Genomic DNA, 14,997 nt, shown 5'->3' on the forward strand with positions numbered 1-14,997 from the left:
GCCTTCTGCCACTGTCTTCCATAATAAAATGGCCTCACCCCTTATGAAGGGCATCTTTAGGTATCTTTAGATCCAGAAAGGATTGTAAAGGTAAATTTAGGGTTGTGACCCAAATCTAAATTATCTAATGTTTCATTTAACTCTAAATATTCTATGTATTTCTATGAAGTCCTCCCTGTCAAGGAGAAAAGTAAAATATTAATTTGGTTCCCTGCCTCCATTAAGAATTCAACTGCCCATTTGGAATTATGCCCAATGGGTGCTAAAAGACTGTCTGCCCTTTGATCCAGCCATAGCACAGCTGGGTTTATACTCCAAGGAGATAATTGTGAATCTTAAAAACTACTCAGACTATACTTTAGAAGATTTGATTTAACTATTCCCTTATTGTAACAATGGAGATACTTGGTCTAACAAGAATCAGGAATGTCTTCAGAACTTTACATTACTCCACCCATACTTAGACATACTTTAGGGGAATATAAAGTTGTAAACTCATGATTGAACAATGAAGGTTCTTAACTCATACCTTACAGTGAAGCTAGAACCTTAAACTAAGTCTATTTTTAGATCTAATACAAAAAAGTGTTAAGTACCGGTAAAGGTTAAATTAATCACACCAAGGTCAACTAACTCACAAAAGGCAAAGCTTAACAAAGAAGTGTGAAGTACTCAGAAGATATAATCTAACCAGAGAAGGTGAAAACTAAGAATGGGCAGTCCTGGAAAAAAGCATCTACTGTGATTGGTAGATGAAAAAATTTAGGGGAGGTGACATAAGAGAAAATTTCTTTAAAAGGAAAGGCTAAAAAGTCGGTTCAGGCAATTGAAGTGTGGAGGTCTCTGAACTCAGTTCAGGAGACTGAGGTCAGTGGAGGACTGGAAACTAGCTTGAAGAGGGTCTTGTGGTGAGTGATAAGACTGATTCCTTTATCCTTAGGCTCAGGGAGGCCACTTTGCCCAAGGCCTTTAACTACAGTTTAAATTAATATTCATTCTCTCTCTCTCTTTTATTCTCTCTCTTTCATGTTCTCTCTCTCTCTCTCTCTCTCTCTCTCTCTCTCTCTCTCTCTCTCTCTCTCTCTCTCTCTCTCTCTCTCTCTCTCTCTCTCTCTCTCTCTCTCTCTCTCTCTCTCTCTCTCTCTCTCTCTCTCTCCCCTTTCTCTATATTAATTAAAATCTCCATAATTTCCAGACTGACTTGGGAATTTTATTTGGTGACCATTTAAATCTAGATTTCAAATCACAACACTAAGATTATGTTTACATAATAAAGAAAAAGGCCTGTACAAGAATACTCATAGCTGCTCTCTTTGTGGTGGCAAAAAATTGGAAAATGAGGGGATGCCCTTCAATTGGGGAATGGCTGAACAAATTGTGGTATATGTTGGTGATGGAATATTATTGTGCTAAAAGGAATAATAAACTGGAGGAACTCCATGTGAACTGGAATGACCTCTAGGAATTGATGCAGAGTGAAAGGAGTGAAAGGAGCAGAACCAGGAGAACATTGTACACAGAGACTGATACACTGTGGTACAACTGAATGTAACAGACTTCTCCATTAGTGGCAATGCAGTGATCCTGAACAACTTGGAGGGATCTATGAGAAAAAACACTATCCACACTCAGAGGAAAAACTGTGGGAGCAGAAACACAGAAGAAAAAGGAGCTGCTTGATTACATGGGTTGAGGGAATATGGTTGGGGATGTAGACTCTAACTGAACATCCTAATGTAAACACCAACAACATGGAAATAGGTTTTTATCAAGGACACATGTAATACCCAGTGAAATTGCACATCAGCTATGGGAAGGGTGGGGGAAAATAGGATTCCTGTAACCAAGAAATAATGTTATAAATTGACTAAATTAATTTAAATTTTAAAAATATTTTTATTTTTAATAATAAATTAAAAAATCAATTAAAAAATCAACTGTGCTAGGTTTAAATCTGGCCTCAGACACTTCCTAGATGTGTGACCCTGGGCAAGTCACTTAACCCCCATTGCCTAGTCCTTACCACTCTTCTGCCTTGGAAACAATACACAGTATTGATTCCAAGATGGAAGGTGAGGGCTTAAAAAAAAAAAAGAATTCCACTGCCATCTTCTCCACAAAGTCTTTCCAAACCCACTCTAGGTGAAATCATTCTTTTTCTTCTTAAGTTTTCCCTAGAGTATTTTCTTCATGACTTTCATTTACTTCTATTATACTATACCTTGTATTATGGTTATCTGTGACAGGTTATAGATTTTTGCAACTCTACTTCAATAAGTTCCTTGACAGCAGAGGTATATTAATACATATGCACACATATAATGTATGCATTACATGTACATATTTTGCATGACATAGGTCCTTAATAAATGTTAGCTGAATTACTAAATCTTTTCTATTTTTATCTCTATTTAGCATCTGTGTCCTAGCTGCAAGTTCCTTCTCCCTCCTCAAATGTTTTTTTTATAGTTACATTCCTCCAAGTCACTTGAACAATTTTTATTTGTGCCATAGATATTTGTGAACTGTTGTATTTCACCCATTGGATAATGCATTCCATGACTGGCTTGTCCACAGTTGTATCCCTAACTTATTACAGAGTCTATTTCTATGAAAAGTTTGTTCATATCAAGGCTGAAAGCAACTGCATCTTATCAGTGATACAGGGAAACATGAAGTTTAATTTTTTTTGTTTTGTTTTGCCTCTTTAAATGTTTGTGCTTTCACTTGTGTTTGACCTGAAAGGGTGTTTTTTGTTGTTTTTTTTTTCTTTAAAAATCTGTATACTCGGCCAGTGGGGAAGAGAAGTGTTACATGAAAGTCATGTGATAGACCAGACAAGTCACTGTCAGAATATTCCAAACACTGTTCCAATCCCCTTGGTTACTAAACCAATACATACAACCCAAACAATATATAGACACTTACCTTGGGTGGTTTTCTTGATGATAGGAACAAAAATTCAGTAGCAGTCGGAGGATTTTCAGCACAGCCACCATATCAGAGGGAAAGAAAAGAGAAATAAAAGAAACACAAGGTGAGCTTGAGGCTTTAAGATTATTTACTGTACATTTTTCACTTCAAGGATGGTAGTCAGAAAACAATGTATGAAATTTTACAACATTGAGTTTGATGTTAACAACTGGTTGTTCCAAATATTTATAAGAAACACAAAGGAATGTGCCTTCTGCTTTAATGGGGGAAAAATGCCTACTGAGTCATCCAGAAAGATTTTTAGTTTCCAGGGACATCTAATACAACAGATACTGGGCCAAGAAAAATGTCACCATCTTTGTAACATATGTTTAAATCTTCTAGAGCATATGTTTTAAAATGAATCAGTTTCTCAGACTTCATGTGGTTTTCATGAAAGCAACATTGTACTTTACAGTTACATGAGGATAAATACATACTTTTATTTATCCAGTAATGTCCATCAAATTATTAAGTGTTCTACATATTCTAATAATATCATATTGCTTTTTATGCAAATAGATATAGGAAACTGATATTTCAGAAGAAAGCAGATATAAGTCCCACTTAAAGCAGTTCCCCTTTAACCCACTGCAAGAACTGAACTGTACACATTGCTCCCAGCTCATTTTAACTTAAAAGTAATCAATTTGATTACATAGATAAAATAAGGAGCATAGCCCTAGAGTGCTGGGGAGGAATGGGGAGGAGGAAAAAGAGTAAGGGCACTGAAAACTGTAAAACATCATGGCAATGGGCAGGCCCATTACAATATGATATAACAAATGATAGCAGCAGCCCAACTTCACCAGCATTTTATTCTTTAGCAAGTACTTTTTCTTCAAAATGACCTTGCAAAGGAGGCAGAACAAGTATTGGAATATATTTCTTACAAATGAAGGAAATGAAGTTCAGAAAGGTTTACTAACTTGTCCAAAGTTGCACAGTAACTAAGTCATAAAACAAGTATTTAAAACCTACTTCCAACTCCAAAGTCCAATGGTTTTTCCACAGAATTATGTGGTCTTAACTAAAGATGGTTATAACTAGTCTCTGGGTGAAATGCTGCCAATGAAATTCATGCCATGAATCCAATACATTGATACATAAATGCCTCTTCTGTTTTACAAAATGTCATTAGAGAAACAATATGCAACCAACTGGGAAAACAAAACAAAACACCAGAATTCTTTCAAATCAAATTCAAATGATGCTTTCTTTGCATTAACCAGAATAGTTCCCCAGGGGCAGTAGATAAAAGTGTTAGGCTTGGAATCAGGAAGATTTATCATCTAGAGTTCAAATCTGGTTTCAGACACTTACTAGCTTTGTGACCCTAAGCAAGTCACTTAACTTTGACTCAGTTTTCTCATCTGTAAAATGAGCTGGGAAAGGAAATAACAAACTATTTCAATCTTTGCCAAGGAACCCTAAATTGGGTCATGAAGAGTTGAACAGGCCTGAAAAAATGTCTAAACAAATAATTCCCCAATTTCAGTCAACAAGAGCTCCTTATTACATGATCACACATGTAGAATCTATTTCAGACTGCTCACCATTTCAAAAGGGGAAAGGGAGGATAAGAAGAAGGGAGAGAATTTGGAACTTAAAAAATTTAAGAAAGAATGTTAAAAATTGTGTTTAAATGTGTCAACGTGGAATCTAGAAGTCTCCAAACATATAGCCTAGAAAGATTTAAACCTGAGGCTTTCACCATGAGGCATTAAAGCTCCCAGAGGGAAAGTCCTACTTCTACCAGTCTCAGACTAACAATAGACTTTAAGGTAGTTTGAGTCAAAATGGCTAATCACATCAGATGTTAAGTATCTCTTTGGTCCCAGTGGTTTCTCCCCTAAGTCCAAAGTCCCTTACTAAGATGGCCCAGCCCTTGGCTGTGTCCTTCCCTTTTGTGTCCATTGTAAAGCATCAGTCCCTCACTGTTATTCCTGTCTGGAACTCCTCATTTTCCTTTATTACTATTGAATGTGACTATGACTATTACTAAAGCCAATCAACTGTCCCTCTCATCCCCAGCCCCCATGTTTCACCTAGAAAAGGTATTTAAACTCCCCGACTTTAATAGCTCCTTGGAATTGTCCAATCTAGTGAGGTTGGCTTTTACAGGGGTCAGTGTCCAGAGCGACCAGAGTTCAATCCTCGGACTCTTGCGTAGGCATGTGGTATGCAACTCTGTGTAGAGGCCTATTGTCTCATTGAACCCCTTTCCCTTGATTTTTCTGACTAATAGTTCTGTGTTTTTTCTAAGGTTATCAATGTGGGGGCTAGTTAAGACCTAGTCCCATTCTTATCAGCACAAGAGCTTTGACCAGCTAGTTCATTCTTCCTGGGGCAACCTAGCAGCCCCTCAATTTCCAAGGACTCATAATCATAATGCTAAACTTAAAAGGGACTTTTAGCTAGCTTACTTCCCCTTAAAAAATACTCTGCTTAAGAAATTCACCAGCCTCAGCTTCCCAGGCAAGAGGGGTGTCATGTGAATTCCACAATGCCTAGTTGAATAAGTTTTCTTGTATACTAACAACTTGTTAGTTTCCCTACTGTTCCAGAAATCTTAACAACTTAAGAACACCTAGAAATCTTACAAAAATATCACTGAAGGAAATGCCTCTGATATCTCCAGAATTCTCCTCCCAGAATTCTCATATACATGTATGGTTTCCCAACCCTGAGCTAATGAACTATATTACCTAAGTGGCATTCTTTATACAATTAGATTTTGGGGACAGGGGAAACTAATGTACCATTACCTAGGTGATATTCTTTACATAATTAAATGCTGACAAAGTAAGATATTCTATTTTTTCTTTTTCTAGAGTTATCTGTTCACTATTAGAAATAATTACAAATGCATCTTGGGTGAAATTCTAAAGAGAAATGTTCAGACACACACCTGAGAGGTTTTGCAAACAGGACCATAATTGATAAAATGAAGAGGCTGAGAATCAATGATCTCTAGGGTCCCTTCCTGCTCTAACATTCACTTGGTTCTGTGGTCTGAACTGTTCCTGACCTCCCTTTAACCATATCAATTTGTTAGCTTCTAAGCTGGCACTTCAGTACTATTCTCAAGAGAAAGGGAGAGAAATCCCATAGCTTTAAGCCTTATTTAAAAAAGAGAAGGAGCTCAGGATGAGAAAACTGACTTTCCACTGAAAGGGCATGGGAATAAAAAAAGGTAAAGCAAAAATAGCACAGAGCTCTTTTTCAGTTACCAACAGACCTCCCTTAGTTCCCAGAGCACAAATTAAGAACCAGAGTCAAAAGCTTGAGACAGATGAATGAAAACGCATGTGGTCCACAGTCAGGTAGATGAGTTTACTCCTTCATGTCTATGGGGAAGGAAGGTCCATTACATATGTATTGCTATTTATCCTACTGTAAATGGAATTGTAAAGCTAAAGCATTTTATTTTCCCTTAAAATGCAAAAACCAAAGAAGAGCACCAATCTTTGTTCCTCACACCAGGTCTCATGAAATCTGGTTGAGAGCTAGAAAAATTGAAACAAATATCTAGCACAGGACTACAAGGTGGGTACAACTACACCGTTTCTCTTTAATGTGGTACAAGAATAACTAGTTTTACCAATTATCAAGTCATTCTCAAAACCTTCCTATTTTTAGAAATTAAATATTTACTGCCATGTTAATATATGCTCAACTTTAATTCTAAGAAAGCTTTTTTGCCTTTTATTTCGTAAGTTAGGAATGTAGACCAATAAATAGTCTTTATTCTATACATGGCAATGGAAAACATCTGCTCACAGCAGGTGTGACAATACTGAAAATTGCATGTACTGTATCCCTAATTCCAAAATTCACTACTTTTATTCCTTTTAAAAATATTTTGAAAAACCTGTTAAAAGTTTTGTTTGCAAAAATTATAACTCATGCATATAACAGCAATCACATAAACTAGGACTGACCCAGTTAAAAATTTTTCTCTTTCACATTTCAGTTAGCCAAACAGTAATAGGATGGCTAGGAAGAGGCCAGGACTGGCCACACAGAATGTGAGAGAACTCTCTGAGGTTCTAAGGGGTTTCCTTTACACCACAGCTGCCTGCCAATCACCACCAGTGGCAAAAACCAAATGCTGGTTTGTAGCCAAGCAGTGCTTTTACCTCCTCAGCTGGCCAATAATGAAATGACCCTTTCTTCATCACCATTCTAATAATGTTTCCTTTTTCCCCTCAGGAAACAAACCTTATTTCACAGTTTTTAAGCAATCTGGCCCTTTGTACAGAATGCTGAAAGATCATGTAAGAATATCAATATAACTCTTCTCTCTCTCCCTCTCTCATTTCCTGAGTAGAGTGTGACATGCTTAGAATGGATATTGACTGGACAGAAGAAAGAAGGATGGTCACTGTCCTAATTCATCCCTTCAGAAATCTAGCCTCTTCCTTTTAAGAGCCAGATGTGAGCAAGCAATTTAGTATACCACAGAATTCCTCTTTTTTAAGATGCAGCTCAAGCACCATCTCCTATTCTCCCATAACTAACTACTTTGTATTTGTTTTATTTACGCCTATATTTATTCAATATACTTATATATGTGTTCATTAAAATATGAGCTTCTTGTAAGTAAGGATTGTTACATTTTTTAAGATGACCAGAGTCTACCACAGTGCCTGGCACAGAGTATGCACTTAATATTTTGCTTGTTGATTGACTAATATCACAAATAAAATTTACTAAGTGGCACAGCATTTTTTTAGGTGTGAGTTAAATATATTCACAGAGTAGCCAAGTTAGGGATGACAGAGGGGAAATTTTTAGAGAATGATGTGCAATCTTTGAGACAAACATGAAGGAAAAATGTCACAAATACTATACAATAATAAAAAATAATATATCAGGAAGACACATTATAATATAAATATAAAGCTAATCATATATGAAAATAATTGGATGAACAGACATTTGCCCATTCTATTGAGAAAAAATAAATAAAACAAAAGATTTATCAGGACTTTAGAAACTATTGTGTCCTTGTGTCAATTTCCCTGGTAAATTCCATTCACTGCAGATGGAGGTTGCCCTAGTGGCTTAAGTAAATTGATGCAGCAAAGTGCCCATTAAAGAGTAATCAGATGGCCTAAAAAATTTAACACTCTCCCCCAGGCATGCTTAATTTATACAGAGAGAATGAATGGTTAACTTGTTCATTTAGCTAATGGTAGCATTCCCCATTAGTGAACCAAAATACATACATTCTTGAACTTGAGAGCTACTACAATTTAAGAATACCTTATAGAGGTAAACTGAACTTCCCTACAATTTGGAATTCCAAAATCAAACCATAAAACTATAATAAAAGTTCTTTGTTCACCTGACATGGGAGATAGGGGGGTGGGAGAAGCAAGAGAGGGAAGAAGGATAGAGCTGAGGACTTTGCAAGGTTGCACTTACTATATTTTGTTAGACACTAGAATTATTGGATCATATAATCTGAAAGCTGGAAAGGAAATTAAAAGTCATCAAGTTCATCCTCTCAATTTAGAGAGGAGGAAATTGAAGCTTAGAGAGATAAAGTGACTTACCCAGGGTCCCATATGTATTAAGTGTCTGAACATGGGTGTTCTTGATTCCAAGCAAAGTGTGGTAACCACTGCATCACCAATTTGCCACTACTTATAAGCCTTACTACTTCTCAAATCAAGATCTCCTTATTGTCCTATGAAAACTCTGCTCATTCCCATTTCTGAGCCTTTGATCTTGCAGTTGCTTTCTCCATTCAAAAGCAAATGATGTTTTTTTTCCCCTCCTGTTAAGCTGAATCTCCAGGCCCAATTCAAAAGTCAACTCTTCCAGGAAGACTTCTTCAACTATTCTAACCACTGATTTTTGAATTCTCTCCTCTGTCTGAAATCTTACTGTTTGTACCATGCAATTTTGTTCTTAATGATAGCTGTTTAGCAATTAAATAAATTAGACCTAAGTGAATTTAAAATTCTTAAAGGGTAGGTATCACAGTTCAAGTTATTTTTATAAGCCCTATAGAAACTAACTGGAAACACAATAGGTACCCCAAAAATTCTTTTGGCAGGTTTATTAGAACTAAGTAAAAAATGAATTTCTGAATATATCCTTTGGACAGTTTCATTAGTTCTAGTACGCTTGGTGCATTTATGTCCTTAAGTTCCTAAACTGTGAAAACTCACAAGGAAGCTGAGTGGCAGTTAATTTTTTTTTTCAAGGAAACAAGAGTAATACTAGACTTCTATCAGAAACTGCCGAAACTTCTAGGTTGAGATAATTTTATAATGTCTACATTAGAGAGCACTGCTTCCTTGCAACAATGGTCTTGAATGTTAGAGATGGTTTTTGTTTACTGATACTCTTTCAGCTATTCTAGTAACTTCTGCAATTTTCTAATTTTTTATTTCTTTGCAAAGCTGGGTTTTTCAGTGATTGCTGGGATAAAAAAAAAAAGCAAGTGCCATTTGAAATTGATTGGGAACGGGAAAAGAAGAGTGGTGGTATTCAATATGATTCCAAGGTTTGGGAAGTTATGCAGTGTCTAAGCAGAGTGCTCTAACCACTGCTTCACCAATTTACAAATTAAATAAGATATTTTCCTTTCCATTCATGTATATTACTTTTTTCAAATTATTAGGACATAAATATTTATCAAGTAATTTGGACCTACTTAATAAATAAAAGTGTCAGATATTTACATACTATCTACAATTACAATCCAAATTCCCTAAATATTTAAAGCTAAAACTAATTTTTTTAAAGTGACCAATATGCTTGGTCACATCTGTGTTCACTTTCCCTCTTAATTCAAGCAAAACACACTAAAAAAATCAATTGGGCTTACTTTGAACTGAGGTGTAATTGTCCATGGTTTCATTCATTTACAAAATTGGGACTTTATCCCAGTAATGAAATTATTCATGGAATTTGCCCCAAATTTTCCAGAATGAGAATCTTCTTGGATTATACAAAGGATTACAGATTTAGAAGTAGAAGGAACCTCGGACATCAGCTAGTCCAACATTTTACAGAAAATGTAATTAGAGAGTTTAAGTGACTTGCTCAAGGTTACTTGTTACATGAAAGAGCTAGGACTTAAATTCATCACCTTAGTTTTCAAATTCAACACAATTCTTAGAATATCATACTGGCTCCCTCCATCACACATAAAATAACAACCTAGATCAAAACAACTTCATCTCAGAAAATGGCAGGAGGAAAAAACAGCCCTATACCAAAATAAACATCAGTTTTAACTTTTCTTTTTAAGGGAATGCATTTTCCCCCAGAAGACAAGTTATGATTTAAAAGAAAATAAGCATGCTAAACGTATAAGGGGTACAGGTATAGAGAAGGTCAAGGGAAGATTGGGTAATAAATCTGCTGCTCCCTCCCACTTATAAAAGAATAAATTTAGCAAATAAATCTAGGGCATTTTTAAGGAAGTTGCCAAGAGCAGATGTATAACTGCAAACATTATGGGAATGTTGAAGCATCAGCCTTCACACTTGACATCTGGTCCAACATATTGTTATACCTAACTATATGAAGAAAAATGAAATAAAACTCCTTCAACAGCAAAATGGATGCCATAGCAGATGGTCTAACAGCTCAGTAGACTAAAGGTGAATGTTTTAAAAACAACACAGATCTAATATTTTAGTTTTTACAGTCAATTATTTTATCATGTAAAACAGCTTTGGAGGACTTTATACCTGAAAGCATCAAAGGATAAAATGACTGATAAAAAAACAATAAAACTACACCATAATAACAAGGAAAGTATTCACTAAGTCACATTTAATGGATGATCAAAACTCAAAGCACAACTTTATTTCTCCTATGTTGTCATAAAGTTATCCAAAAGTACAATCACAAATTGCTCAGATGAGCAGACATCACCAAGTATTTTAATTTCTAACTGAATTCAAAAAAGTTGAATCTTGTTATCCAAGTCAAAGAGAATTTATAGAATTCTGGAATAATAGAACAAAACTTAGAAAGGACCCAAAGGTCATCTATCTAACTTCATTCGTCATGTAAGAATTCAATACCTTTTCATAGCAACTGTTGTTTAGATACATCCACTCCCTGATTTCATATTTATGAAGTTCCTTTCTAAAATTTAAATGTATAATTTTATATTTAGGTTGCTTCAATTTGAAACACTGTTGTAGCCTGTCAGCACTTAGCACAGTTCCTGGTATAAGTTGGCACTTAACAAATACTGATTGATTGACTGACTTTCAAATTATTGTGAATCTTGACTAAGTTGTCCAGTGTTTGTTATTTCTCCCAACTTCATGTAATCTTCAAAATTAACAAAGATTCCACCTACGCTTTATCAAATTACTGGAAAAGAAAACATACTCAATAGCACAGAGCCAAGGACAGATCTCCAGGGCTCTCCTTTACAAATTGCCATCACCCAGAAGACTCTTTGGCTCTTTATTCAAACAACTACAGATGCTACATGTTACTATCCATGCTAAGGATACTCCCTTTTTGATTTGTATCTGAGATATGTTATCTCAATCTTGCCACAAAAGCAGCATTAAAAATTCTATCAAATGTTTGTTGACATAAGGATGCAACAGCCTATCAGTCTAGTTACCCAGTTAAAAAGTGAAATGAGCATAACAGTAAATGTAAAACTTTAAGGCTTGCACAGTACTTTATATATTCTATCTCATTTGACCTTATTAGGTTCTCTCTCTTACTTTATTACTCATTCTTTATTTGTGTACAGACATCAGACTCTCTTCATGGAAAATAGCTTGATCCTGTCTTTTGCTATTCTTTCTCTAATATTTTACCTACTACTTATAGGGCTTATCATCAGCTCAGATTGTTTCACTTTCTCCTCTTGGACAAGGAGCAAGTCACATGTTTTATATATATACATATGTGTATATATAAAATCTTAGAGGATGCCAGGAGAATCTCAAATACAGCACATTCTCTGCACCAGTGGTATCAAACTCACCTAGAAATGGATTTCTGCAGACTGCATATTAAACTATGGAACCACAAATTAACATTATCTATGTTGTACTGTTCATGTAAATAATAATGCTGCAAATAAGAACAGACAGGAATGTTAATATAGGAATATTAAGAGGAGGAAACTGGATACACTATCTTTTTACTGCTTGTAGTAGATCAGGCAGGTGCCTAATAGCTTGTGGCTACTGAAGTTCTGTGGAACTGTTTTGGGCCTACTTAAGGATAACTGCTGGAGACAGATGTAAAAAATCTCTATTTAATAAATATTGGGAAAAAGTTGAAGAAAGGTAAGGAAAGGTAATGAAGGTTGACGATTAGGATTGATTCATTAGTCTTACTGGGAATCTAAACTTTTACCCATTACCTTTTAGTTCACTAGAACTTGCTTCTTGCTCAAGAAAAACCCTCCTTAAAAGTATCACTAAAAACCTGGGGTCTAACATGTAATACCCAGTGGAATTGCACGTTGGCTACTGGAAGGGTGGGGTAGGGAACAGAGGGATAGAATATGATTCTTGTAACCAAGGAACAATGTTCTAAATTGACTAAATAAAATTAAAAAAAAAAACAAGGTCTATACTAAATAAGCAATGCTAATTACTAATCCTCCAGCTTTAAATCAATTTGGTTATTCACTCTCTCTCTGCCCACTGCCAGCCCTTCTTGGGCCTAGCTAGGCTTTTCGCCTAAGCAGAAGGCAAAATGGCTTGGTCCTCTCAGCAGTCACACAAAGGAAAACCAGTCTCTTGCTTTCTCTTTTCTGTTGATTTCCCCCACAAATTTATTCCAGAAACTCTAACCTATTCCCGTCCTTCACCTGCCACTGGGTTTTCTTCAGTGTTCCAGGGAACAGAAGCACCTGCCTCATCCTAGGGAAAAAACTTCCAAGAGTCCACTGGCAGTTGGAAAACCCAACTGACTCAGGCTACCCAGAATTCCAAGAGGCACCCTTCCCAAGATTCTGTCTGGCCTTAAAGAAAGCTTACCCACGATTCTTTAGACTGTCATTAGCTGCTAAGATCCCAGTTACTCCAAATGGTCCTCATTAGCCCAATGGCTTAATTAATCCTAATAGTACTACATATTTTTTGTGTTTTAATTTGGTTTGGTCTACAAGTCCAGAGGTGTTCTGAGGACTATGATTTCACATGTGTGTTCCATAGGCTAAATAAAATTTGCCTTGCCTTCCATTTCTAGCAGCAAGTTCTCAAGTTTTTTTTATCTAGTATATTGGCTAACCCTTAAGACTAAATACTGAAATATAAATACTGCCTGAGGATATCAAGATATGAAAATGAGACTCGTCCATCTCTTTTCATCTTGTCACTGTTCTCTAAAATATTTTCTCTATTATATTCTCTTATTCAGTCCAGGTGGGAATTTATTTAGCAGATAGCAGTCAATAAAGAAATTCATAAGACACAAAGAATTCAAGGACTTAAGTTGAAATTTATTTATCTAATGGAATTTTTGCATCTCTTTTCACTTTGCCATGGCTCTTCAAAACATCCCTCCTTCTTCTCTAGATACTAGGTTCCCTAGCCTCATTTAGAAGCCTGTGAGATGTTTCATTTATTAGTGGCCAGAAGCAGGTAATATAAAAATATTTGACAGAACCCAATTATCTCACTATTGAGCTACACAACTGGCTTTGCCTTGTTACTCACTCTCTAGAACCTTCCTTTTACTTTGGGAAATATTTCTCTTAATGGGCCAGGTAAGTGTTGGTTGCCATAATGAAGATCACTCTATCAGGATACTATAAGAAAGTTCATGAACCCATTAATTCATACATTTTGGGTATACAACTCTTCAGTCAAGTACAGTAACTGGAAACTCAAATGCCTCAATTTCTCTTAAAGTATGTGATTTAATAAGATCACAGATTTGAAGCTAGAAAAGACCTTAAAATTCAATGTTTCTCAGGTTTTTTGCTTATGAAGACCCTTTTTTAATGTAAAAAAGTTTTAACATATGTTACAATATGAGTTGGGAGAAAATAACAAAAAGCAACCATGTATTCATTAATTATTCTAAATGAATTTATTTTTTATTAATGTCAACTATATCTATATATACAACAATATGTGTGACAGATAAAAGAGTGCTTGCCTTAAACTGTGACCGCAAAGATAAGGTTTAAAGACTTTGAATAGCCAAAACTGTAAAGATAATTTTTTGTGTCTTGATTTTATATCAAAAATAAAGTGGTCGCCATGGGGAAAATTCCCAAATATGAAATACCCAAGTCAGCTGGGTTTTATGGAAATTTTAATTAATATAAATTAAGGAATTAAGGAAAGGGAGAGAGAGAGTAAGAGGAAATAATGAAAAAAGGGCTAGGTCAGCCTAGGCTTAAGCCTTAAGAGAGAGATCAGTCAGTCTTTTATCAACTCACCACAAGATCTTTCCAAGAAAAACTCTAGTATTCAGAGAGACCCTCCAATTCAGCTTTGGCAAACTGACCTTTCAGAGCCCTTTCTGTCCTCCTTTTAAAGAGAATTTTCTCCTATGTCACCTCCCCTAAGTTTTCTTATCTACCAATCACAGTAGACATTTTCCAAAGGACTGACCATTCTTAATTGACACGTGAGTAGACTAAACTTTTGAGTAATTCACACCTGAGTAGACTAAAACTTCACACCTCTTTTGTTAAGCTTGTCCCTTGCAAGTTTGCAAGTTGCCTGACCTTCATAGGTACTTAGCACTTTTTTGTATTAGATCTAAAAATAGACCCAGCTTAAGGTTTTTTAGCTTTACTTTAAGTATGGGTTAAGTACTTTTCATTGTTCAGTAAAGAGTTTACAACTTTATCTTCCCCTAAAGTATGCTTAAGTATGGGTGGAGTAGAGTTCTCACATTCCTGATCAAGTACCTTCATTGTTTAAAATGTGGAATGGTATTAACCAAATCTTCTGAAGTAGGGTCTGAGAATTTTTAAGATTCACATATGGCACATTGTCATGCCATTCCTTTCCCTTTCCTCACTAGAAGAAAATCTTAATTAAAACAGCA

The 14,997-nt window shown here is 35.6% G+C and overlaps 1 protein-coding gene and 1 long non-coding RNA gene across 9 annotated transcripts in view; one reads left to right on the forward strand and one right to left on the reverse strand.

Moving 5' to 3' along the window:
• KIF13A (kinesin family member 13A) overlaps window positions 1-14,997 on the reverse strand; it is a 231,933-nt gene that overhangs the window by 142,815 nt on the left and 74,121 nt on the right. For all 8 annotated transcript variants that reach the window (XM_007487901.3, XM_056823484.1, XM_007487900.3 and 5 more), the window contains exon 3: window positions 2,929-2,941. In XM_007487901.3, coding sequence (XP_007487963.2) covers window positions 2,929-2,941 — 13 coding nt within the window. The remainder of the gene's footprint in view (window positions 1-2,928; window positions 2,942-14,997) is intronic.
• Window positions 2,893-14,997, forward strand: part of LOC103104931 (uncharacterized) — an 80,679-nt gene continuing 68,574 nt past the window's right edge. The window contains exon 1 of the long non-coding RNA XR_008917622.1: window positions 2,893-3,037. This is a non-coding gene — a long non-coding RNA (uncharacterized LOC103104931). The remainder of the gene's footprint in view (window positions 3,038-14,997) is intronic.

The sequence above is a fragment of the Monodelphis domestica genome, chromosome 3 (genome assembly GCF_027887165.1).
Source record: "Monodelphis domestica isolate mMonDom1 chromosome 3, mMonDom1.pri, whole genome shotgun sequence".
NCBI classification, from domain to species: domain Eukaryota; kingdom Metazoa; phylum Chordata; class Mammalia; order Didelphimorphia; family Didelphidae; genus Monodelphis; species Monodelphis domestica.